At 36.6% G+C, this 26,862-nt stretch overlaps 1 protein-coding gene across 3 annotated transcripts in view; it reads left to right on the top strand.

Annotated features, from left to right (window-relative positions):
• LOC138310553 (epidermal growth factor receptor-like) overlaps positions 1-26,862 on the top strand; it is a 169,337-nt gene that overhangs the window by 129,741 nt on the left and 12,734 nt on the right. For all 3 annotated transcript variants that reach the window (XM_069251818.1, XM_069251817.1, XM_069251819.1), the window contains exons 2-12: positions 14,995-15,345; positions 15,669-15,803; positions 21,108-21,191; positions 21,841-21,962; positions 22,658-22,799; positions 23,134-23,241; positions 23,820-23,931; positions 24,411-24,575; positions 24,895-25,094; positions 25,535-25,746; positions 26,013-26,158. In XM_069251818.1, the coding sequence (XP_069107919.1) occupies positions 14,995-15,345; positions 15,669-15,803; positions 21,108-21,191; positions 21,841-21,962; positions 22,658-22,799; positions 23,134-23,241; positions 23,820-23,931; positions 24,411-24,575; positions 24,895-25,094; positions 25,535-25,746; positions 26,013-26,158 (1,777 nt within the window). The remainder of the gene's footprint in view (positions 1-14,994; positions 15,346-15,668; positions 15,804-21,107; positions 21,192-21,840; positions 21,963-22,657; positions 22,800-23,133; positions 23,242-23,819; positions 23,932-24,410; positions 24,576-24,894; positions 25,095-25,534; positions 25,747-26,012; positions 26,159-26,862) is intronic.

Here is a 26,862-nt window from a genome sequence, read left to right as displayed (position 1 = left end):
AGAGGTTTAGGTTACATTTATAGTGATAGAGGAGTAGGTTTTACTGGGGCGAGAGGTTTAGGTTACATTTATAGTGATAGAGGAGTAGGTTTTACTGGGGCGAGAGGTTTAGGTTACATTTATAGTGATAGAGGAGTAGGTTTTACTGGGGCGAGAGGTTTAGGTTACATTTATAGTGATAGAGGAGTAGGTTTTACTGGGGCGAGAGGTTTAGGTTACATTTATAGTGATAGAGGAGTAGGTTTTACTGGGGCGAGAGGTTTAGGTTACATTTATAGTGATAGAGGAGAAGGTTTTACTGGGGCGAGAGGTTTAGGTTACATTTATAGTGATAGAGGAGTAGGTTTTACTGGGGCGAGAGGTTTAGGTTACATTTATAGTGATAGAGGAGTAGGTTTTACTGGGGCGAGAGGTTTAGGTTACATTTATAGTGATAGAGGAGTAGGTTTTACTGGGGCGAGAGGTTTAGGTTACATTTATAGTGATAGAGGAGTAGGTTTTACTGGGGCGAGAGGTTTAGGTTACATTTATAGTGATAGAGGAGTAGGTTTTACTGGGGCGAGAGGTTTAGGTTACATTTATATTTATAGAGATAGAGGAGAAGGTTTTACTGGGGCGAGAGGTTTAGGTTACATTTATAGTGATAGAGGAGTAGGTTTTACTGGGGCGAGAGGTTTAGGTTACATTTATAGTGATAGAGGAGTAGGTTTTACTGGGGCGAGAGAGGTTTAGGTTACATTTATAGTGATAGAGGAGTAGGTTTTACTGGGGCGAGAGGTTTAGGTTACATTTATAGTGATAGAGGAGAAGGTTTTACTGGGGCGAGAGGTTTAGGTTACATTTATAGTGATAGAGGAGTAGGTTTTACTGGGGCGAGAGGTTTAGGTTACATTTATAGTGATAGAGGAGTAGGTTTTACTGGGGCGAGAGGTTTAGGTTACATTTATAGAGATAGAGGAGTAGGTTTTACTGGGGCGAGAGGTTTAGGTTACATTTATAGTGATAGAGGAGTAGGTTTTACTGGGGCGAGAGGTTTAGGTTACATTTATAGTGATAGAGGAGAAGGTTTTACTGGGGCGAGAGGTTTAGGTTACATTTATAGTGATAGAGGAGTAGGTTTTACTGGGGCGAGAGGTTTAGGTTACATTTATAGTGATAGAGGAGTAGGTTTTACTGGGGCGAGAGGTTTAGGTTACATTTATAGTGATAGAGGAGTAGGTTTTACTGGGGCGAGAGGTTTAGGTTACATTTATAGTGATAGAGGAGTAGGTTTTACTGGGGCGAGAGGTTTAGGTTACATTTATAGTGATAGAGGAGTAGGTTTTACTGGGGCGAGAGGTTTAGGTTACATTTATAGTGATAGAGGAGTAGGTTTTACTGGGGCGAGAGGTTTAGGTTACATTTATAGTGATAGAGGAGTAGGTTTTACTGGGGCGAGAGGTTTAGGTTACATTTATAGTGATAGAGGAGAAGGTTTTACTGGGGCGAGAGGTTTAGGTTACATTTATAGTGATAGAGGAGTAGGTTTTACTGGGGCGAGAGGTTTAGGTTACATTTATAGTGATAGAGGAGTAGGTTTTACTGGGGCGAGAGGTTTAGGTTACATTTATAGTGATAGAGGAGTAGGTTTTACTGGGGCGAGAGGTTTAGGTTACATTTATAGTGATAGAGGAGTAGGTTTCTGGGCGAGAGTTTACATTACTGGAGGAGAGGTTTACGGGGGAGAGTTTAGGTTACATTTATAGTGATAGAGGAGTAGGTTTTACTGGGGCGAGAGGTTTAGGTTACATTTATAGTGATAGAGGAGTAGGTTTTACTGGGGCGAGAGGTTTAGGTTACATTTATAGTGATAGAGGAGTAGGTTTTACTGGGGCGAGAGGTTTAGGTTACATTTATAGTGATAGAGGAGTAGGTTTTACTGGGGCGAGAGGTTTAGGTTACATTTATAGTGATAGAGGAGTAGGTTTTTACTGGGGCGAGAGGTTTAGGTTACATTTATAGTGATAGAGGAGAAGGTTTTACTGGGGCGAGAGGTTTAGGTTACATTTATAGTGATAGAGGAGAAGGTTTTACTGGGGCGAGAGGTTTAGGTTACATTTATAGTGATAGAGGAGTAGGTTTTACTGGGGCGAGAGGTTTAGGTTACATTTATAGTGATAGAGGAGTAGGTTTTACTGGGGCGAGAGGTTTAGGTTACATTTATAGTGATAGAGGAGTAAGGTTTTACTGGGGCGAGAGGTTTAGGTTACATTTATAGTGATAGAGGAGTAGGTTTTACTGGGGCGAGAGGTTTAGGTTACATTTATAGTGATAGAGGAGTAGGTTTTACTGGGGCGAGAGGTTTAGGTTACATTTATAGTGATAGAGGAGTAGGTTTTACTGGGGCGAGAGGTTTAGGTTACATTTATAGTGATAGAGGAGAAGGTTTTACTGGGGCGAGAGGTTTAGGTTACATTTATAGTGATAGAGGAGAAGGTTTTACTGGGGCGAGAGGTTTAGGTTACATTTATAGTGATAGAGGAGAAGGTTTTACTGGGGCGAGAGGTTTAGGTTACATTTATAGTGATAGAGGAGAAGGTTTTACTGGGGCGAGAGGTTTAGGTTACATTTATATATAGTGATAGAGGAGGTTATTGGAAGAGGATAGGTTTTACTGGGGCGAGAGGTTTAGGTTACATTTATAGTGATAGAGGAGAAGGTTTTTACTGGGGCGAGAGGTTTAGGTTACATTTATAGTGATAGAGGAGTAGGTTTTACTGGGGGACGAGAGGTTTAGGTTACATTTATAGTGATAGAGGAGTAGGTTTTACTGGGGCGAGAGGTTTAGGTTACATTTATAGTGATAGAGGAGTAGGTTTTACTGGGGCGAGAGGTTTAGGTTACATTTATAGTGATAGAGGAGTAGGTTTTACTGGGGCGAGAGGTTTAGGTTACATTTATAGTGATAGAGGAGTAGGTTTTTACTGGGGCGAGAGGTTTAGGTTACATTTATAGTGATAGAGGAGTAGGTTTTACTGGGGCGAGAGGTTTAGGTTACATTTATAGTGATAGAGGAGTAGGTTTTACTGGGGCGAGAGGTTTAGGTTACATTTATAGTGATAGAGGAGTAGGTTTTACTGGGGCGAGAGGTTTAGGTTACATTTATAGTGATAGAGGAGTAGGTTTTACTGGGGGAGAGGTTTAGGTTACATTTATAGTGATAGAGGAGTAGGTTTTACTGGGGCGAGAGGTTTAGGTTACATTTATAGTGATAGAGGAGTAGGTTTTACTGGGGGAGAGGTTTAGGTTACATTTATAGTGATAGAGGAGTAGGTTTTACTGGGGCGAGAGGTTTAGGTTACATTTATAGTGATAGAGGAGTAGGTTTTACTGGGGCGAGAGGTTTAGGTTACATTTATAGTGATAGAGGAGTAGGTTTTACTGGGGCGAGAGGTTTAGGTTACATTTATAGTGATAGAGGAGTAGGTTTTTACTGGGGCGTGAGAGGTTTAGGTTACATTTATAGTGATAGAGGAGTAGGTTTTACTGGGGCGAGAGGTTTAGGTTACATTTTATAGTGATAGAGGAGTAGGTTTTACTGGGGTGAGAGGTTTAGGTTACATTTATAGTGATAGAGGAGTAGGTTTTACTGGGGCGAGAGGTTTAGGTTACATTTATAGTGATAGAGGAGTAGGTTTTACTGGGGCGAGAGGTTTAGGTTACATTTATAGTGATAGAGGAGAAGGTTTTACTGGGGCGAGAGGTTTAGGTTTACATTTATAGTGATAGAGGAGTAGGTTTTACTGGGGCGAGAGGTTTAGGTTACATTTATAGTGATAGAGGAGTAGGTTTTACTGGGGCGAGAGGTTTAGGTTACATTTATAGTGATAGAGGAGTAGGTTTTACTGGGGCGAGAGGTTTAGGTTACATTTATAGTGATAGAGGAGTAGGTTTTACTGGGGCGAGAGGTTTAGGTTACATTTATAGTGATAGAGGAGTAGGTTTTACTGGGGGAGAGTTTAGGTTACTTTTAGAGATAGGAGTGGTTTTACTGGGGCGAGAGGTTTAGGTTACATTTATAGTGATAGAGGAGTAGGTTTTACTGGGGGCGAGAGGTTTAGGTTACATTTATAGTGATAGAGGAGTAGGTTTTACTGGGGCGAGAGGTTTAGGTTACATTTATAGTGATAGAGGAGTAGGTTTTACTGGGGCGAGAGGTTTAGGTTACATTTATAGTGATAGAGGAGTAGGTTTTACTGGGGCGAGAGGTTTAGGTTACATTTATAGTGATAGAGGAGTAGGTTTTACTGGGGCGAGAGGTTTAGGTTACATTTATAGTGATAGAGGAGTAGGTTTTACTGGGGCGAGAGGTTTAGGTTACATTTATAGTGATAGAGGAGTAGGTTTTACTGGGGCGAGAGGTTTAGGTTACATTTATAGTGATAGAGGAGTAGGTTTTACTGGGGCGAGAGGTTTAGGTTACATTTATAGTGATAGAGGAGTAGGTTTTACTGGGGTGAGAGGTTTAGGTTACATTTATAGTGATAGAGGAGTAGGTTTTACTGGGGCGAGAGGTTTAGGTTACATTTATAGAGATAGAGGAGTAGGTTTTACTGGGGTGAGAGGTTTAGGTTACATTTATAGTGATAGAGGAGTAGGTTTTACTGGGGCGAGAGGTTTAGGTTACATTTATAGTGATAGAGGAGTAGGTTTTTACTGGGGCGAGAGGTTTAGGTTACATTTATAGTGATAGAGGAGTAGGTTTTACTGGGGCGAGAGGTTTAGGTTACATTTATAGTGATAGAGGAGTAGGTTTTACTGGGGCGAGAGGTTTAGGTTACATTTATAGTGATAGAGGAGTAGGTTTTACTGGGGCGAGAGGTTTTAGGTTACATTTATAGTGATAGAGGAGAAGGTTTTACTGGGGCGAGAGGTTTAGGTTACATTTATAGTGATTAGGACGGTGATCTACCACATAGGATCACATAGGACAGATAAAGGACCAATTAGGACGAGCATACTGGACTGGAGAAGGATTGTCTAGAGTCACACATTTTATACTTTCTGCATGCATAATGACCAATTTATTTTTGTGGCAATTTAATTTTGTGTATTCTGGGCTCTTATTTTACTTTGAGCGTTGATGTAACTATTTTTAGCTCACCTGGCCCGAAGGGCCGGTGAGCTTATGTCATGGCGCGGCGTCCGTCGTCCGTCCGTCCGTCCGTCCGTCAACATTTCCTTTAAATCGCTACTAGTCATAGAGTTCTGAATGGAATGTAACCAAATTTGGCCACAAACATCCTTGGGGGAAGGGGAACAGAACTTGTATAAATTTTGGCTCTGGTCCCCGGGAGCAGGAGGGGCGGGGCCCAATAGGGGTAATAGAGGTAAATCCTTTAAATCGCTACTAGTCATAGAGTTCTGAATGGAATGTAACCAAATTTTGGCCACAAACATCCTTGGGGGAGGGGGAACAGACCTTGTATAAATTTTGGCTCTGACCCCTGGGGGCAGGAGGGGCGGGGCCCAATAGGGGAAATAGAGGTAAATCCTTTAAATCTCTACTTGTCCTAGAGCTCTACATGGAATTGTAACCAAATTTGGCCACAAACATCCTTGGGGGAAGGGGAACAGAACTTGTATAAAATTTGGCTCTGTCCCCCCCGGGGCAGGAGGGGCGGGGCCCAATAGGGAAATAGAGGTAAATCTTATAAAATCACTACTTGTCATAGAGTTCTGAATGGAATGTAACCAAATTTGGCCACAAACATCCTTGGGGGAAGGGGAACAGAACTTGTATAAATTTTGGCTCTGACTCCCCGGGGGCAGGAGGGGCAGGGCCCAATAGGGGTAATAGAGGTAAATCCTTTAAATCGCTACTTGTCATAGAGTTCTGAATGGAATGTAACCAAATTTGGCCACAAACATCCTTGGGGGAAGGGGAACAGAACTTGTATAAATTTTGGCTCTGACTCCCCGGGGGCAGGAGGGGCGGGGCCCAATAGGGGTAATAGAGGTAAATCCTTTAAATCGCTACTTGTCATAGAGTTCTGAATGGAATGTAACTAAATTTGGCCACAAACATCCTTGGGGGAAGGGGAACAGAACTTGTATAAATTTTGGCTCTGATCCCCTGGGGGCAGGAGGGGCGGGGCCCAATAGGGGAAATAGAGGTAAATCCTTTAAATCGCTACTTGTCGTAGAGTTTGAATGGAATGTAACTAAATTTGGCCACAAACATCCTTGGGGGAAGGAAAACAAAACTTGTATAAAATTTTGGCTCTGATGCCCGGGGGCAGGAGGGGCGGGGCCCAATAGGGGAAATAGAGGTAAATCCTTTAAATCGCTACTTGTCGTAGAGTTCTGAATGGAATGTAACTAAATTTGGCCACAAACATCCTTGGGGGAAGGGGAACAGAACTTGTATAAATTTTGGCTCTGACCCCCCGGGGGCAGGAGGGGCGGGGCCCAATAGGGGTAATAGAGGTAAATCCTTTAAATCGCTTCTTGTCATAGAGCTCTGAATGGAATGTAACCAAATTTGGCCACAAACATCCTTTGGGGAAGGGGAACAGAACTTGTATAAATTTTGGCACCGGTCCCCTGGGGGCAGGAGGGGCGGGGCCCAATAGGGGAAATAGAGGTAAATCCTTTAAATCGCTACTTGTAATAGAGTTCTACATGAATTGTAACCAAATTCTGCCACAAACATCCTTGGGGGAAGGGGAACAGAACTTGTATAAATTTTGACTTGGTCCCCAGGGGGCAGGAGGGGCGGGGCCCAATAGGGGTAATAGAGGTAAATCCTTTAAATCGCTACTAGTCATAGAGTTCTGAATGGAATGTAACCAAATTTGGCCACAAACATCCTTGGGGGAGGGGGAACAGACCTTGTATAAATTTTGGCTCTGACCCCCTGGGGGCAGGAGGGGCGGGGCCCAATAGGGGAAATAGAGGTAAATCCTTTAAATCTCTACTTGTCCTAGAGTTCTACATGAATTGTAACCAAATTTGGCCACAAACATCCTTGGGGGAAGGGGAACAGAACTTGTATAAATTTTGGCTCTGACCCCCCGGGGGCAGGAGGGGCGGGGCCCAATAGGGGAAATAGAGGTAAATCCTTTAAATCGCTACTTGTCATAGAGTTCTGAATGTAATGTAACCAAATTTGGCCACAAACATCCTTGGGGGAAGGGGAACAGAACTTGTATAAATTTTGGCTCTGATCCCCCGGGGGCAGGAGGGGCGGGGCCCAATAGGGGAAATAGAGGTAAATCCTTTAAATCGCTACTTGTCGTAGAGTTCTGAATGGAATGTAACTAAATTTGGCCACAAACATCCTTGGGGGAAGGGAAACAAAACTTGTATAAATTTTGGCTCTGATGCCCCGGGGGCAGGAGGGGCGGGGCCCAATAGGGGAAATAGAGGTAAATCCTTTAAATCGCTACTTGTCGTAGAGTTCTGAATGGAATGTAACTAAATTTGGCCACAAACATCCTTGGGGGAAGGGGAACAGAACTTGTATAAATTTTGGCTCTGACCCCCCGGGGGCAGGAGGGGCGGGGCCCAATAGGGGTAATAGAGGTAAATCCTTTAAATCGCTTCTTGTCATAGAGCTCTGAATGGAATGTAACCAAATTTGGCCACAAACATCCTTTGGGGAAGGGGAACAGAACTTGTATAAATTTTGGCACTGGTCCCCCGGGGGCAGGAGGGGCGGGGCCCAATAGGGGAAATAGAGGTAAATCCTTTAAATCGCTACTTGTAATAGAGTTCTACATGAATTGTAACCAAATTCTGCCACAAACATCCTTGGGGAAAGGGGAACAGAACTTGTGTAAATTTTGACTCTGGTCCCCAGGGGGCAGGAGGGGCGGGGCCCAATAGGGGAAATAGAGGTAAATCCTTTAAATCGCTACTAGTCATAGAGTTCTGAATGGAATGTAACCAAATTCTGCCACAAACATCCTTGGGGGAAGGGGAACAGAACTTGTATAAATTTTGGCTCTGGTCCCCCGGGAGCAGGAGGGGCGGGGCCCAATAGGGGTAATAGAGGTAAATCCTTTAAATCGCTACTAGTCATAGAGTTCTGAATGGAATGTAACCAAATTTGGCCACAAACATCCTTGGGGGAGGGGGAACAGACCTTGTATAAATTTTGGCTCTGACCCCCTGGGGGCAGGAGGGGCGGGGCCCAATAGGGGAAATAGAGGTAAATCCTTTAAATCTCTACTTGTCCTAGAGCTCTACATGAATTGTAACCAAATTTGGCCACAAACATCCTTGGGGGAAGGGGAACAGAACTTGTATAAATTTTGGCTCTGATCCCCCAGGGGCAGGAGGGGCGGGGCCCAATAGGGGAAATAGAGGTAAATCCTTTAAATCACTACTTGTCATAGAGTTCTGAATGGAATGTAACCAAATTTGGCCACAAACATCCTTTGAGGAAGGGGAAATGAACTTGTATAAATTTTGGTTCTGGTCCCCCGGGGGCAGGAGGGGCGGGGCCCAATAGGGGTAATAGAGGTAAATCCTTTAAATCGCTACTTGTCATAGAGTTCTGAATGGAATGTAACCAAATTTGGCCACAAACATCCTTTGGGGAAGGGGAACAAAACTTGTATAAATTTTGGCTCTGACCCCCCGGGGGCAGGAGGGGCGGGGCCCAATAGGGGAAATAGAGGTAAATCCTTTAAATCGCTACTAGTCATAGAGTTCGGCATGGATTGTAACCAAATTTGGCCACAAACATCCTTGGGGGAAGGGGAACAGAACTCGTATAAATTTTGACTCTGGCCCCTCGAGGGCAGGACAGGTGGGGCCCAATAGGGGAAATAGAGGTAAATCCTATAAATCACTTCTTGTCCTAGAGTTTTGTTTGGATTATGACCAAATTTGGCCATAAACATCCTTGGAAGAAGGGGAACAGAACTTGTATAAATTTTGGCTCTGACCCTCTGGGGGCGGGAGGGGTGGGGCCCAATAGGGGATTTAGAGGTTAATATTAAAATTCCTTCAGAAAAGAAACAATGAACCTGTATTCAGAACATTACTTGGCTTTACAAACCAGGTGAGCGATACAGGCCCTCTGGGCCTCTTGTTTAACTTCATCAGGGTATGAAAGAAATTTCAATTTCAAACTCACAAAAGCTTGCAAACAAAATTTATTTCATAAACCGATGTAGTTCAAAAATAGTTACATCAACGCTTATAATTAATTTTTCAGACTACTTGATAATGTAAGATACGTTTAATCATACATTACTTTTTCTAAATTATTATTACTCGCAACATCAACGTTTCTATTGTGAAGTCATGATAACGTCAGGTTTTCGCGCCATTCTCGATATTTTTCTTTTAAGCAGTATGAAGAAAAAGAACCTGTTAATCAGAAAGTGGGAATTAGTATGAAAACAAATAAAAATTAATTACATGTGTTCGAACAAATTTCACATCAATTTATTTTTGCATTTTCCATATTTTCAATCAAAAAAAGCGCAAATTAATCACACACAAAATATACATATTCACGCATTATTATATAACCTTTATTTGTTTGGAGAAGTGATGATTCAAATGGAGGTTAAACACCTCTCCTCTGAGATTTTGGAATGTCAAGGTCAACAGGAAGTTATAACTAGGTACAAATCCATATCAATTTTATGTTTGTTTTCATTGGTTTCAAACATCAATATTTCTACCATTTCTCGATAGCTGTATATCGTTTGAATGTAAAAAGCTAAAACGAACGCGAGTCTAAACTTTTAAACCTCAGTATATGGGGTTATTGATTGACTTTTAATCAAGGAGAGGCAGATAAAATGTCAGATTGATACGTTTATTGGTGTCATCATACTAAAAATAGCCGGGAGAGAGATAAACTCCATGTTCTCATCTACATATTTTGTTGTATCTGTGTACCCTAATCAATCTAGAGTTATAGTTCTTGGGGAAAATCTTTGAGCCATTGGGGGATTTTTAGATCAAATTGGAGATGGGTATCCTCATTCACCCCTGGGAAATTTTAATGGACTGTCCCAGTCTTTGAAGTAGAAGCCTCAAATGAGCCTACGGGGGTGGTGAGTGAGTTATAATAATAAAAGTGTGCTAATCAATTTAAGAACATTTCACCTCAGTAAAACTCCATGAGATTTCTCTGGAGAGAGCTAAATATCAGCAGCTTTCCTAGTCACCGAATATATAGAGTTATGGCCCTTAGTGAAGATTTTCTCAGGTGTATTCAAAGTTTTTTAATCTTCTGCTTTTAAAAATATGCTCAAATAAATGTACCTTCTGCATTCTCATGAAAATAAAACCATGGTTTTGGATGTAATGTCTGGTTTATTGATCAGCCCATTAAAGATCTTTTTTTTTGTTTTTGGAACTAAAGTTTTAAGGTGAAACTCTATTGTATATGTTACATGAGGATCATAGTAATATACAGAGTTAATGCCCCTGTTTCACAATAAAATCTTAAATTAGGGATTTGCATGATTATTTTCACATAATGCAGTATTACCTGTGATGTTTCTTACCTAAAAAGTGACATTAAACAAAGACTTTTTGGAGATGGGATATCGGTAACAGGAAGACCTAGTATTAAAAGATCCTCTGTGGAAATCTTCAAACACCTGCCAGATTTGTGGAGAAAATTTTACTTTTTCTGATAAAAATTTGATGTTTATCCAACGACAATCTTATGAAGAGAAATTAGGTTTCTATAGAGGCAGCTGGCATTTCATGGTACCCTGGCAACAGGCCAGTGCCCCCTGGTGGCAGAATGTCTAACTACTGCTCAAGTTTTTTATCATTACAAGCTAGTTGAAAGAATTTATCTTTTTCATTTTCATCCCAATCTTGCTATAACTTGGTATACTTAAATTCTACACATTATCAGATGAAATGTTTGATCGTCGCAATTTGCCTCTATCTGATTTTGTAAACACTGCTGACCTGATTCTTCGACAAATTCGGAAAGCTTTCTCAAATCTGTACATCAATTAGCCCAGTTTATGTTAAATCGAAAGAAACAAAACAAAAAAAATTAACTGCAGTCAGTGCACTTAAGATGGATATTTAAAGTACATTTGTCCTAAACATTTTGCGAAGTTGAGTAAAAATATTTTAGTGCTTGTAAAAAAGCAGTTTTTCTGTATCTTGATTTAAAGATGTTTTAATAGCTCATCTAAGAAGAATTCAGGACTGTTTGTGTTATGAATTTTAATTTATTGCTGAAATAAATACACATCACACTAGGTTAATGATATACAAACGTATCACATTAACAGGATGTTGAATCAGTTAGTCGTTAAATAAAAAAACTTAAATCATGTCTGGAATAGTCTGTAAGTTCTGTAACATTAAAAATATCAAGGTTCAGGAAGTTTCTATGGAGAGGTGTGTTGATTTTTCTTTAAAAAGAATATCACCAGAAATGCATATATATTAATGGTTAATTCAAAGCGATACATGTCCAATATAACACCAGGGCACACAAGTATGCATACACCATTAAAGTAAGAATACCAAGCCATGTAAGACGTTTGTAATATCATTAATTGTCAATAAGCAGTGTAATGTAGAATTTATTTTTACCCCCAAAAATAAAAGCAAAAAGAAAAATTGGATTTTTTATTCAGCCAAGGTGCTGTACTTTTGAAAAGTCAGGATTTCCGAGTCAGTACAAGAACGGTGTGATGTGATACTATTGTACATCTACCGCCAATCAGTCTAAACCGCATGACCTAATCTCATATTACCACTTAAGCTTTACTCCAAACCGACTTGTTATAATATTTCGGATAAAGGGAGATAACTAGGCCCATAAAAGAAAGTGGAGTTTTTACGATTCCTAAACATAATGCCGTTAGGAGATTAGAGATGTGAGTTCCATATCAGACCCTATCAGAATTTGAAATAGGAATGGCCGCTTATCATTATAACACAGAACAGAATCTTCTGTGCTCTGTTGAAAACTGTTATCATAGCGTCCCAGCCCAGAATTGGGTTTGGTTGACTTAGCTTCCATCTCACCAACACTACAGGATTGTCTTGTGTTTACCGTGTCTAGCTGTCATACAATTCAAGAGTGATGTTGATCATCTGCCTAATCATAGGCCACAGGTCAAGCTTTTTAGTGACCTAGATGTTGATGGATTTCACAGACATGATATCAACACTTGTGATGATGGTGTTGCTGTTTTCGGTCAACTTGACATCTTTGTTGTCAGACTTGCTCACGATAGTTAGAGTAGATTGTTTTACTACAAGGATAGGTGAAGATGGACACAGAACACTGGCTTTTTAGTACCGACAAACCACGATGTAAAGTTAATTGATAGGAATAAAAAATGGCAATAGGCAGAGTCATGTTCGTGGTTACACTTTCTCACTTACAAGAACTTGCCTTTTGGTAATTCTACAATATGTTTTGAACAGACAGTAGTACCAGTATTTCAGTGTGATCAGATTCTCCACAGAGCTTGATAGTCGATTAAAATGAAATAGAAATAGGCAGAGTCTTGTTCGTGGTAAAACTTTTTAAAGATACTCTTTTACTCTACTGGAAGATGGACATGGCAAAGACTTGTTAGTCCTGCCAGTCCACTGATTATAGTTGTCTATAACCCAGCAGTAGATACATTGTCATCCTTCAGGTTTATCATGTTTTATTTCATATGGAGGTGTGGGTGACATCTACCATACATATATCTACTTTACTCTGTCTTATTTTGTAAATTATGTACCGAATGCTTTTTTGGTTATTAGAAAATCTCAGACTTCAATAAAAATTAAAAAACGGATCTAATCTATTCCAGCTCAGTTGAGGATTTGTATTATGTAATCGTTGAACACTTCAGGTACAAACAGATTTGATAAGACACAAAAACACGATGACCTGCGGTGCAGTGAGGCCCATTAGGCCTGCGTCATCGCCTGTCGTGTTAGTGTAAACTTTGATTGTGTTCTGTGATATATAGCTTTAAGTGTACAACTTGAGTAATCGTTTACTGTGTGTCAACAAGGAAATTGTAATTGATATGTGGATTTTATAAAAGGTTTAAAAAACGATTGATTTCTTTTTCATTGAATTTCAAACAACAGATTTGAGTTTGATAAACTTTGGCTACATGTCTACATATGTGTGAAATAAATGGTTCAAAGTTTTAATAAAATTTAAAAAGTTCATTATTTTACCGTATAAATATGAAACTTTTCCATTCTTTTATTGAGGCCCAACGTTCTTCATGAGATTAAAAATTTGCAGTTACTAAGCACCTAAAAATTAGAAATTAAATTCCTTTGCATAATTATTGTATGTTCCATCAGGACCGGAAAATTTAAAATCTAAGATTCTACACAACGAAAATCTCATATAGTTACGTAATATCCAGTAGTTAGACCATTCAATGGTAATTCAATACTGAAAGCTTAAAATTATAAAATGATGCAGTTTTCAGTCATTAAGTATGGATAGTAGTATATATGAAGTTTTGATTCTGATGATACATTGATAGATTATATATTCATGTATATGGAATATTGTGGAATCAATAATGATTAGGATTATCTTGATGACTAATTAGGTGGTATTATAGATTGAACGGACGTTGAACGAGGAATGAACTTTATCAATTGTTACTTGTTAAAGACGTTGAGGAACTAGAATACCTCCATTACAGTTGGGTTTATTAGTCTGTCAGTGTTGTTTCAAAGCCAGAGTAGTCACGATAATTACTGATGTACAATGTACCTCTGAGCACGGACATTACAACTTCCTGTTCTGATGTCTGATGTTGTGTTAGTCGAACTTGCGTTGATGAAATGATGGTACTTCCTGTGGCCATTTCCTGAGAAAATAACACCACACTGGTTACATTATAATGACCACATCTGATTAAACACTCTGTGTATGTAAAGTACAAATATAGACCATTGCCCTATATAACGGACAAAGTTGAAGGATCTGCTTCACAAAGTATTTTTTCTGTATGACTTTTATCCTATTAAACCTGATTATTGAGACTGCTTTTATTACAACAAAAACCTTTCTATCCTCCCCTATGCTCTTAACCCAACCCCACCCCCCACCCCCAACCCCCAACCCCTTGACATCCTTCCGGTCAACTCTCAAACATTTCTGATCGTTCCTCAGGATGAGTACTCTGTAAATTGTTTCTATAACCCTACAAGTTAGAGAAAGCCACCAGAGATTCTAAAGAAAGCTAGCAAGATCGGGTAGGTGACCCCTGACCTTTTCATGTGCAGCGTGATTGGACTGTGGACTAGCTGCAGTGGAGCATGGCCCCTACATTTTCTCCTCTCCTGTTAACCTCTCATCTAACCCCGAAAAACAACTTTCACCCTATATTCTCTACAGACTCAAAAAAGTCTTTAATACATTGTCAGAAAACTAGCCTACACCTCCCATAAACTAGGAACCCTAATCATGGTGTAAACAACCTTACTCACCAGTCAATCAGTCAGGATTTTATCCGTCTCAGACACTAATTAATGTGGTCTGTACTTAGAAGGGAGAAAGCTCAGGAAGATCCCCCCACCCCGGTAGTACACCTAACTATACCAAATATATAGACCTATTGATTTATCATCTGATAGAATTTTATCCCCTCTTTAGACCACACATGAGCTGTTGGCTATAGCAGCATTCAAAGTATGATATAAAATAAAACCTGACTTACCCGACCACTGCCTTTAAGGACATACTGTTTTATCTGACAATATGGCTATCACCATGGTGATGATCCATGTATGCTGCATAATCAGACTATTATGTATTTGTTTATAACAAAGTTATCTGCCCTTGTGGGTATGTATTAATTTTAATGTCATGTGTTTGTGAGTGTAACGTCACATTTTTTGCAGAAGCAACATAAAATGCATTTACAATGTAGATTGATATTCTGAAAATATCTGTGTAAGACAATATTTTATTTATACTTTAATTTTGTGGAAAAAAAGTTAAACACAATTTTTGTTTGTATTTTTCAGTATGTGCCGGTACAAATGAAGGAATGTCCACTTCAGGGTCTGAGGTGTTTCGTTACAATAATCTTAAAAATCATTATCAAAACTGCACCTATGTAGACGGGAACTTAGAGATCCAGGAACTAGGATCAAGCCGCGACTTAAGTTTCCTGGAAACTATCGTGGAAGTGCGTGGTTATGTACTCATATATGCTGTGTTTACGCGGACATTACCGCTCAAAAACCTCCGAATTATTCGGGGAAGTGAACTTTTCACCTATAACAAGGGAAATTACTCTTTATTTGTTGTGTTAAACAGTTTCTCTAATTCATCATCTATTGGTATGTTTGAACTGGGATTACGCTCCCTCCAAGGTAAGTGTACTATTTTTGTTTTACATTCACTCCTGACCTGATATCTGGAACTGGTTTGGTCTAATTTTAGGCTCATTATTTTAAGTTGATCCTTGGCAAAAACTCAAATGAATACATGTATACAAATATGTAACCAATATCAGTTAATAAATTTCTTTCTGCGACCTGAACTCCTACACTCTTTAATACTATGTTATCATCAAATCCCACACAAAGTGAAGGCTACTTTAGTCATGTTTCTGCGTTATTGGAAATACAATCTGCAGTCAAAACTTTATCTTTCTTGTTGTTGTTAAATCAATTCATGTCATTTTATTTCTCAGAAATCAGCAACGGCCAGGTGTACTTTTTTAATAACGAGCTGTTGTGTTTCCATAAGACAATACATTGGGCGGATATAAATCCCGATGTCAACCCACACGTCAAATATGTGTTTGATGCTGCATATAAACGTACATGTAAGTATACATTTATTCTGGATTATCTCCCCTAGGTTACTTCCCTTGAGTTATCTCCCTTTCCTGGTGTTCAATTTTGCTTTAATGATCAACCAATCCTTTCTGCTTCTGTAGCTAGATTATCTCCTCTGGGTTACTTTCCTTGGGTTATCTCCCTTTCCTGGTGTTCATTATTATACAATGCTCTAAAGATTCTGTTAGATTTTTAGACAAAAACTTGGTATATTGGAAGAATATATTTTTTGAATGATTTTAATGACCATCTTATTTTGGCATTTTCCAAACTAAATTTTAGATCAGCTAAAAGATTATTTTCAAAAAAATTAGTATCTAAATTTAAATTTTTGCTGTCACATATACTTGATATTATAATAATAAAGCAGTATGATATTTAATTGCTTATTTTATTATGTTTGAATTTGAATGCTGAAATATGAGTCTGCAAAAGTGCTATTATTCAATAGTTGATTAAAGAATAATTCAAATCTTTATTCTCTATGCCTTATCACCTGACCTCTGCCAGCATAAACAATCATAAATCAATTTTGAATATCTGTCAAAATATAATGAGTACTTCCATGTTCTGATCATATAAAACAAAGGAGAAGGTACGTCAAGACTCGAATATGGCCTCAAAATTAATTCTCCAGTAAAGAACAACATATTTTGCCATATTACAGCTGAATACATTTGCTAACACATTACATCTCGAAAATATCCCGCATGTGCCAATTATGTTCACTATGACGTCATCAACATGCAGTTTCCCGCCATTTTTCACAAAAATCCTTGAAAAATCATACTTTTTGAGTGGTTTTCTCTAAAAATGAATGTGGCCGCCTTCGTGGAGCAGAAAGAGATTTTCACACGTTGTGTATCGTGTATTTACGCATATCCATGCAAAATGTAAAGTTGCTCCAAGGTGGCGGCCAAATCCATTTCAAGCCTTTTCTAACCTAAAGATGATGAATTTCTAGCAAAATTTGGCAAGAAGAGGAAAATCATCAATTTGATGACGTCATAGGTGGGACACATCGTGTACATGGTTATAAAAAATTATGTTTTGATGAATGGCAAGTATGAGAGTATTTATTGATATGAAATTGATGGGGATCAGAGTTTGTGTTTTTTTTCGGCCTGAAAAATTAAGGCCAAATACTGGTCCTATCATATCTACTCCTTTGAGATTTATTGCACAAGTTACATTAAAGTTGAAAAAAGCCAATATGTGGTACGAGCCTCCTTAATGGTTATTGAACAGATAGAGGTTATGTGGATCTTTTAATGATTATTTGAGGATTTAATAGGCCATTTGATCTTGTATAGGGGATTGGGGCTTAGATTTGTAATATGAAATTGATAGGGAAGCAATGTGTAGATGTCTGGTGTTGATGTTGACACAGGCTTCTCACTCCTAAATCTCTCATTAGACGGCATAGGCTGAGAATTAGTGCTAACTTTGGAACCATTCAACAGTAATTGGCATGATAAAGCATTGTTAGGTTTCGACAAAATAATGAAAACACAAACTTTTATAGATGAAATGTAAGCAATGTTTCAGAATAACCAAATCTACTAACAAGCTGCTTTTAAAACCACTTAGTTGCTTTCTTCATTTGTGGTCAAACTTGAATCTGGAGTGAATATGATACCAAAGAGGTGTACCATAATCAATTATTGTTTTCTTTCTGTCATGTTTATAATCTGAAATATGCCATATACTTTCTACTGCCCCCTCAAAATGATATTCAGTAAAACAGTGATCTGTCACCTGATACTTAATTTACAAATTAGGTCGGTCAAAAATTAAGGTTTTTTTTGTTATATTCAATATCAGATACCGTTTTAATCAAATAGGCATTCCATCTGGTAATGTAAATTGGATGTGAAACACTTTCTGTGTCAATTAGTCAGAGCTTAGTTTAGATACTAAGAATTATCTCCCTTGTGTGTACTTGATGATATTTAACTCCTTTATGTATATTCATTTGTAATTATCTCCCCTGTGTGAATTCTTTTTAGTAATTATCTCCCCTATAGAACTTACAAAGGAAGGCAATAATGTTTCTAAGGGAAATAAATTACTTATCTTCTGACGTGATAAGAAAATTAAATACATGAATTATGATATGTGTACCTGTTTAACTTAAAAATTAACAGACAAGTCACAAAATTTTAAAGTATTCAATTACAGGGAAAAACAAGTCTGGAGATTATAAACTTAAATCATACATTAAATTTTTAACTTTAAAATCCACAGACAAATTTCAAAATTTTAAAGAGTTCAATTACAGGGGAAAAAACAAGACAGAAGATTATTTACTTAAAAATTAACCCTTTTGTCATGATTTGGATACAAAACTTAAAATGAGAAGTAAAGTCTGATCAGCAAACTATCGTCTGGGATGGGCTTTACGAACTTGCCTGGGGATGCCAAGATTTTAGGAGGATGAGATAAAGGAGAGATTGGATACAGTTGTAGTATGAGGGAGTATAGACCCCCTTGGAGAATTCAGGTCATTAATATGAGTTAAAAAGTCATCACTGGGTTGTCTCCCTTGTGTGTAAATCTCCTCATTATAGGGTTGAAAATGAGATGTCTTATCAAGGAATGTAGGCAAAGAATTATTCAGGCTGGAACCGATCTGGCAATATTTGCTGGAGGCCAATTTATTTTACTCAGATCCAATTTAGAAAATTGGACAAAAATAAATCAATGTTTAAAAAATATTGATGTATATCTGTTAATTATTTTCGATATTATATATAAAAAAAAATGAAATACCTAGTTATCGTAATGTTTTGCGATTATATTGAAGTTCCTTATCACAACATTGACATGATTTTTTGGCAAAGTCAATGAACAAGCTTTAAGATCCTTCGTTTATTTTTCAATTTCAAATTATCAAGTACATACAAATATAATGTGATATTATAAGATGGTATTAGATGGTGTAATACAAATATAATGTGATATAATAAGATGGTATTAGATGGTGTAATTGTAACATTCAGCTGTTATCAATATAGGTGTCGGTTTCATAATCTAGTATATTTCATATATCTACATAGGCAGTGGAATACACATTTCAGTGAACTGATTTGTAATGATAAACGGTACCTAGTTTTCTGTATGGATTTTACCATAATTACTGTGTACTCTATCGACAGTACAACTACAATTTAAGTGTCAAAGTTTTAATTTGTTAATATATGTTACTAAAAGAAGAAAAAAACCAAATGAATTAGTTATAGAAATATTGAAATCCATTTTGAATAGGATTGCAATGTTTATAATGAGGTCTAATTATGTAAGGGTAGTTAATGGAAGATTGTTATAGATATGTGGTTGTTATATACAGGCAGTCATTATACAAGCAGTCATTATACAGGCATCTTACAGGCAGTCATTATACAGCAGTCATTATACAGCAGTCATTATATACAGGTCATTTATACAGGTCATTGTATACAGGCAGTCATTATAGACAGGCAGTCATTTTATACAGGCAGTCATTATATATATACAGGCAGTCATTATACAGGCAGTCATTTTATACAGGTCATTGTATACAGGCAGTCATTATAGACAGGCAGTCATTGTATACAGGCAGTCATTATAGACAGGCAGTCATTATAGACAGGCAGTCATTATATATATATATATATATAGGTGGTCTTTATATTCAGACAGTTAGATACAAGTGGTCTTTATATTCAGACAGACGTTTTTACACAGATGGTCGTGATATACAGGTGTTTTTTATACTCATACAGTTGTTATATACAGATGGTCGTAATACACAGGTGGTCTTTATATTTAGACAGTCTTTATATACAGATGGTCATAATGTACAAGTGTTTTTTATTCAGAAAGTTGTTATATACAGATGATCATAATGTACAGATGTTTTTTTTATATTCAGACAGTTGTTATATACAGATGGTCGTAATATACAGGTGGTCTTTATATGCAGACAGTCATTATATATACTGGCGGCCTTTAGAGCAAATTTACCATAGTTCTAATGATTTTGTTCTAAAAATATTAGAAAGACTCTTTTGGTATTTATAGTTGTCTGTTTTAAGAATTTTATCAAACCTAAACTCTATTTTTTTCCAAATCAATAACATTTTGGTAAGCAAATAATAAAATGCCGATAAAATCTTTGCTGAAATAAATCATGTTTTTTTATTTGATACTTGAGATATCACTCAGAGTGGGCAAGTGTTAATTACTTGTTTATTGAAATATTTCATCTTTTTTATTATTATTATGACCTAGATATTGATTTGAGTGTCAATGTTTTTCATCACCCTAACGTGATATATTTCCTATTTTGTCATGGTTAATCAGGGACATGTAGAATATCTTGGAAATGCATTCCTCCCTCGTTTGACAAGTGCTTCTCTAAAATCAATTGTCCGTATTGCATTTTTACTTGCCCTTAACATTTTTCAGATGATTAAGCACATGCCACTGTATATTATTATGTGTTGTTTAGCTGTATTCGGTTGACTTTACCTTTATATTCAAGCGATAAAGGAGACATACATTGTATCATATGATTCAAGGTCATAATCAGTGTAAGATTTTTTACTGGTCCCACAGACAAGTGTGCTGTCAACATTCACTTGTTCCACAGCCAATCATTTATTTACAATGCACTCCAGCTCTCTACATGAGAATTTTTATCAAACACATTTTGATGTAATTATGCCTGTATTTGATTTTAAAATTCACAAAAGTGCTCTGTCATTTTATTATATTTTTTTTTTAGTTTGCAGCTTGACAATATTTATGAATAAAAATCTTTGTTAATGAAACAATTATGTACAATATAAATAATTCTCTAATTACAATAAACCTGTTTCAAAAATAACCAACTCCCCACTTGCTAGTGTAAAAGTTTACACCATAGTGTCCACATTATTTAAATTAAACTTTAAATTCTTGGTATCGTAAACCTCTTTATTTTCATGTATACATACAACATTTGATGCCATTGTTATTTTCATCATAATTATGAATTCATTGATTGATAAACAGGAGTCCTACTGTGAATCTCCCATTCTAATATACATTTATAATTTGCTTCAAACTCTTTTGCAAAATGATGAGCACGGATTTGTATCTCGCAAAAATAAGGTACATTTTAATTTAAAATACTGGTTAAGAAGTAATTTTCATTTTTTTTTTCTGCTGATGTATTAAATCTAATAAAAGAAACCTCGTGCAAATGAAGCAGCTTTTATTTGACCTTTAACCTTGACATTAGCGATGACCTTGACCTTTTTTTACAGGTCCAGAATGTCATCCGTCCTGCTACAATAACCGAACAGGAGAGCGCCATTGTTGGGGAGAAGGCAGAGACATGTGTCAACAATGTGAGTGTAAATTTTATCGTTATTTTAGAATGAACAAATTTTAATTCATGTTTGATTAGTATCAATGGAAACTTTTCACTGTAAATGGTTTACCATGGTAATGTCGTCATATCTTCTTCCTAACAACTTTGCCCGATGAATATATTAGAAAGCAAATGAAATTACTTTCGAAAACCATAAATGATTAAATTGAAATTCACTTTCAATTTGCTGTTGGATGATGTTTTATTATGCAATTATTGTAATTTTGTAAGTTTAAATTTTGATTTTATTTGTTGCTAGCAATTTTGTCATTATTGAAATGTGTCTATATATGAATTGAAGTACAAAAAATGTAATTGAATTTTGTGTTGGGAGAATAATTTGAACGTAAATTTATTCATGAAAATTCACATGTTGGCAAATGTCAGTATCAAGTAAAAGGTAATTTTATAAAGGAGTGTTTTGTTTTTGTTTTACTGCCAAACTTTAATTAAGATTAATCAAGTTTCCTGCTAAGTTTCCTTTTCAACAACATAGCAAATCTTGAGAAATGCTATATAAATATTTCATATTTTATCTCAACTTTTCCACCCAAGTTTCATTGATGAGTTATGTACCTGTATTTTAATTGATTTATTTTTTTTTTTTTCATTTCCTTTTTTTTCAGTGAATCATGCGACCGTATGTTCTCCCAGTTGTGATGGCCGTTGTTTTGGATACCAACAAAACCAGTGTTGCCACCCTGAATGTGCTGCAGGATGTTCAGGGCCAAGGAAAACAGACTGCATGGTAAAGTGTTCATCATTGGTTGAACTCAGTTCAACTGATTCATTTTCAAGTCTTCTGCATACCAAAAATAGGGTAGTTCATAGTAGAATTTATGTCCTAAGGGAGATAACTCCCATAAAAAAGTTTGCTTCCAAGATGTAAGAACTTAAAATCAAAAGATGTTAAATTGAACAGTCGGGCAAGGATGGTTAAAGTCGGTAAAATGGTGTGAATGTATCCAGTATAATTTCTTATGAAATGGAAAAATAAAATCTCTCGTCAAAATCTGTCTGCGTACGAAAAAATTAATTTAAAGTATGGAAATTCTAAAACGTCCTCCCGGCTCACTATGTCCGTGGTTACATTTCCACGCAGCCTCGCTTTCAATGCTTTCAACTTTTCTGTACTTAAATGGTCAGAACTGGGAAACTAAGCAGAACTTGACCGTCGTATTAATATGTGAGAACTTTTGGAAGGCCAATGAACGCATTTAGACTGGTTTTCTTTTCCCGACTATTCACTTTAAGTAAAATAAAAGAAAATAAGAAAAAGGACATTGATGAACTTGTAGAATGCATTTATCATAAACAAGTAAATAACAAGAAATTAAAATATTGGACAAAAAAACAAAAACAGAAACAAACAAAAAACCAGACAAATAGTGATGAATTATAATTAAAAGATATATCAATATTTGCTTTCGTTGATCATTACAGGCTTGTAAACATTTCATGAATGACGGGGAATGTGTGGAGAACTGCCCTCTGGTGATGGACTACAACATCTTTACACTGAAGGCTGAAATCAATCCGAAAGGGAAATACAAATACGGTTCTCTGTGTGTGGCTAAATGTCCAGGTAAGAACCAATAGGTTGATATGTTGTCTGTGTTTTCCTATTCAAAAATATTCCTTTAAAAAAAATGAAAAATTCTAAATTTGTATCATAAAGAAAACCTCATGCCAGATCCTCGATATGATTAATGTGAAAGATGAATTTAATTCAATTATTGAATTTTTAAAAGCATTCCAAGGTTTGGATTTTTTTTTAAATTGTGAATTAACATTTGAGAATATGTATTGAAACTGGAACAAAAATTTGGATTATGAACTTAGAAATTGTTGAATATTGAAACTGAAAAGAATGATTCAATATTGTTTCTATGATAATACATGATGAATGTTTTCTACAGACCATTTTCTGCGAGATAAGTACATATCAGCGTGTGTGAAGGCCTGTGGCGGAAACAAACATGCAGTAGATGGAGAATGTATCCCATGTGACGGACCGTGCCCGAAAAGTAAGTTATGACAACTCTTCCTTGGTTCTTTGGTATTCGACTCAACAAATGCACAAGGTGCTTCAAAAATTGAAAAACAAAATGAAGGTGCGCTTAATAGGACCAAATTTGGGCTAACCTTTCACAAAATTATTCTATGCCATAAATCAGATTACAAAATAAATATCAAATAGAGGAACCTACAAGGTTTTCATAGTTTCAGTGTGTTTTGAATTTAGGGTAGCGTAAGTGAAACTGAGGTCTGAAACAGGGAGAAGGGTGCTTACTAGGTTGAATGCAGTAGTCTGGAGAAGGAGAGTCACTGAATCGTCGAAATAGATTAATTTCTCATGTAACTTTTAATGAATGATTTCATAAAAAGAATAATACTGGTTAACAAACTTGTTTTATTCAGGACTAAACTTTACAAAATTACGTCAAGGTCAGATTGACTCACTTATGTTTGCAATACTGAACTGGAGCAATCCTTGATATACATTTTACACAGAGAACATCATATGTTTGTTCAGTTTATACTGTAAATATGTTTCTAGGAAACTTTTATGTTTGATAATTTATATATTAATAATCTTTTCCAGAATGTAAGGGCCTTAACAAAACTGAATTCCTGACGTCTGAAAACATCAAACGTCTCAGTAATTGTACTCTTATCGAGGGTAACCTAAAGATCGTGGAGACCACATTTACTGGGTAGGTGATACGTAGTTATTTCCCTTAAAAGACATGAATGGTTATCTCCCTTAGAAGAAGTGAATGCAAGTTTAATGTCAAGATTAAAATTTGTTTTAATTCAAACAATATAATGCTAGTGATGCAGGTTTATTTCAAGACAATTTGACCTGTTAACATCGACCATTTCCAACCTTTGAAACTCCAACTTTTCAAGGATGGAATTGCTATAAAGTAATTGAAGAAAAATACGAATTGGTGTATTCTTATTTTTGATAGAGAAAAAAATACCTTTTATATTCGGTGTAGTATCTTTAAAAACAAAAACTTTTCAGAAGTTATAATATTTCAATATTAACTAAGCCAACTTTCTCTCATGAACAATTTACAAATTTCGTGAATCAATAAAGGTAAATTTGCAAAATTTCATCTCTGGTAAAATCCACAAAAACAAATGATTTTTGATATACTGATAATTTTTACATTTTCTGCCCACACAGCGACACCTACAGAAACATCTCTGGATTAGAGCCTAAAGATCTGTACGTCCTCAACACTGTCAAGGAAATCACAGGATTCGTAGTTATCCAATCTAATCATTCAGGCTTTAGGAACTTGTCATTCCTGTCGAACCTGGAAATTATTCGAGGAAGAGAACTTGACTCGTATGTACAATTGGTTCAAATGAATGTATTTTGCTTTTCAAATTAGTATATCACTTTATAAAAGGAAAATCAGAATACTGATGGCTATGATATCTTTGTATTAAGTGAAGGTCATTAATTTGACCTCAGTGATAGTCAAGTATCATAATATTTAGACAACCTCCCACAGTTTTCTCCTTCTTTCTTATTTTAATTCAAAATTTGGACCATTCATTGGCTGCAAGACATTATTTAATTGTGATTTAATGAATTAGTCATTAATCGACGCTTGATTATATATATTGTATATCCAAGATGCCATTGTTTACTTGATCTGTAGGAGGAGTAATGCCCTAAACATCATGGCCACCCCCTTGGAATCTCTGGAGCTGACGTCCCTCAGACTGATTTCCTATGGGAATGTGCTGATATGGCTGAACCTTCAGTTATGTTTCGTGAACACTGTTAACTTCACCAAGCTGTTCATTCTCAACTCACAGATCGCTTATGTCAGCAATAACCGTGACACAAATCAATGTGGTAGGTTTGTTTCTACTGTGATAGTATCTAAAAAATTATCACAAAGAAACATTCACAAATATCATTTTCGTAGTTGACAAACTTTTAATTTGTATTTTGTACAAATGTTGTAATTTAAATATTATTTCATTTCACCAAAGTAACACTGAAAAAATATGTTGGATGATATGTCAAAATGTATGAATTATCTCCTCTTTAGGAAACTAATTACCTCCCTTCACACAGTGAATGTTATCCCCAAGAGAAATAAATATTTCCCTTAACATAGTGAAATACCTCTCTTTACATAGTGAATTAACTCCCTTTACTTACTGAATTATTGAAGTTTACATAGTGAATTATCTCCTTTAACATAGTGAATTATCTCCTTTAACATAGTGAATTATCTTCCTTTACTGTGAATGATCTCTCTTTACATAATGAATTATCTCCCTTTTCAGAAATTGAAAGTCAGGTGTGTGACCCAGAATGTTCCATTGATGGCTGCTGGGGGAAGGGTCCCAACAAATGTCTGATGTGTCGTCACATGAAGGTCAACGACAGTTCTAACCTGTGTCTGAGTTCCTGTGATGATAAACCACTTCTCTACCAGGAATCGGCCAAACTCTGTAAACCATGCCACCCGGAGTGTGCCAACGCCTGTACCGGTCCAGTAAGTCTAATTAACACTCACAATGCCAATGCTTGAGTCCTGATTATCACTCACAATGTTGTTACTGGTATTTTATAATAGATTTCAAATTAAGAAAATTAGTACATATAATGATGTATATAAAATGTAAGAATGTATTCTTTCATATTGTCTTAACCACAATTTTTACTGTTACATCTCCAAATGTTCATAGCTTTGATTGAAAGAAAACTTTTTGTCTGGTTCATAAAATTTCTATTAATTTGTGATATACCGTACTTATACAGAAAGCCAGCCAGTGTGATGCCTGTAGACATGTGAGTGTGGAGGACAGCATCAACCGTACACGGGTCTGTCACGAACAATGTCCGGACATGTTTTACGCCGATGAGAACAATATTTGTCGACCCTGTTACAAAGACTGCTTGGACGGGTAAGACAACTTTACCAGAAATCTATTGTCTATTCATGATCTTGATTTAATGTAATTATATTTATACTATTATAGTGACGTCACAATCTATCATAGTGTCGTCACAATCGCTATGTCATCACTGAAGATGGCTATTCCGTCTTTGACGATAATGAATTCTTTACTGTAAATGCAAATTCTCCTGGGATTTCATCATAAAGTTGTTATCAAATGTAAATATAAGCATTGAACATATCTTTCAGATGACATTCATATTGGCCATAAATGCCAACTGAAAAACTACAATAACCTTTCTTGCCTATGAAATGATCTTTGCGCCACTCTGTGGAAGCTTTATAAGTTATCTCCCCTGCTAATCAATATATACTGAATAATTGTTTATCAAAGAGTTCAACATTTCCAATATATGGTTAGATCATTAATATCTGTATTACATATTGTACTCCCTGGTCAATACTAGCTGCAATATACCTCTCAGCTAGAGATAACTTTTATTTAGCTTGATCGGTTAACTGTCATCTTGTAAGCCAGAGGTTTTAAGTTCGATCCCCAGAGGAGGCATGTTTAAATCATGGGCACCGTTACAATTTCTTAGTGATCTATTTTTTTTATCACTAAAATCGTATTTCCTCTTTAGTTTTGCATAATTAATTTTCATATTTTATCAATTTATGATTAGTTATTAACTTTGGAATCTATAATGC

The sequence above is a fragment of the Argopecten irradians genome, chromosome 16 (genome assembly GCF_041381155.1).
Source record: "Argopecten irradians isolate NY chromosome 16, Ai_NY, whole genome shotgun sequence".
Classification (NCBI taxonomy): domain Eukaryota; kingdom Metazoa; phylum Mollusca; class Bivalvia; order Pectinida; family Pectinidae; genus Argopecten; species Argopecten irradians.
The sequence above is the reverse complement of the archived record's forward strand: the minus strand, read 5'-3'. Positions and strand labels throughout refer to the sequence as shown.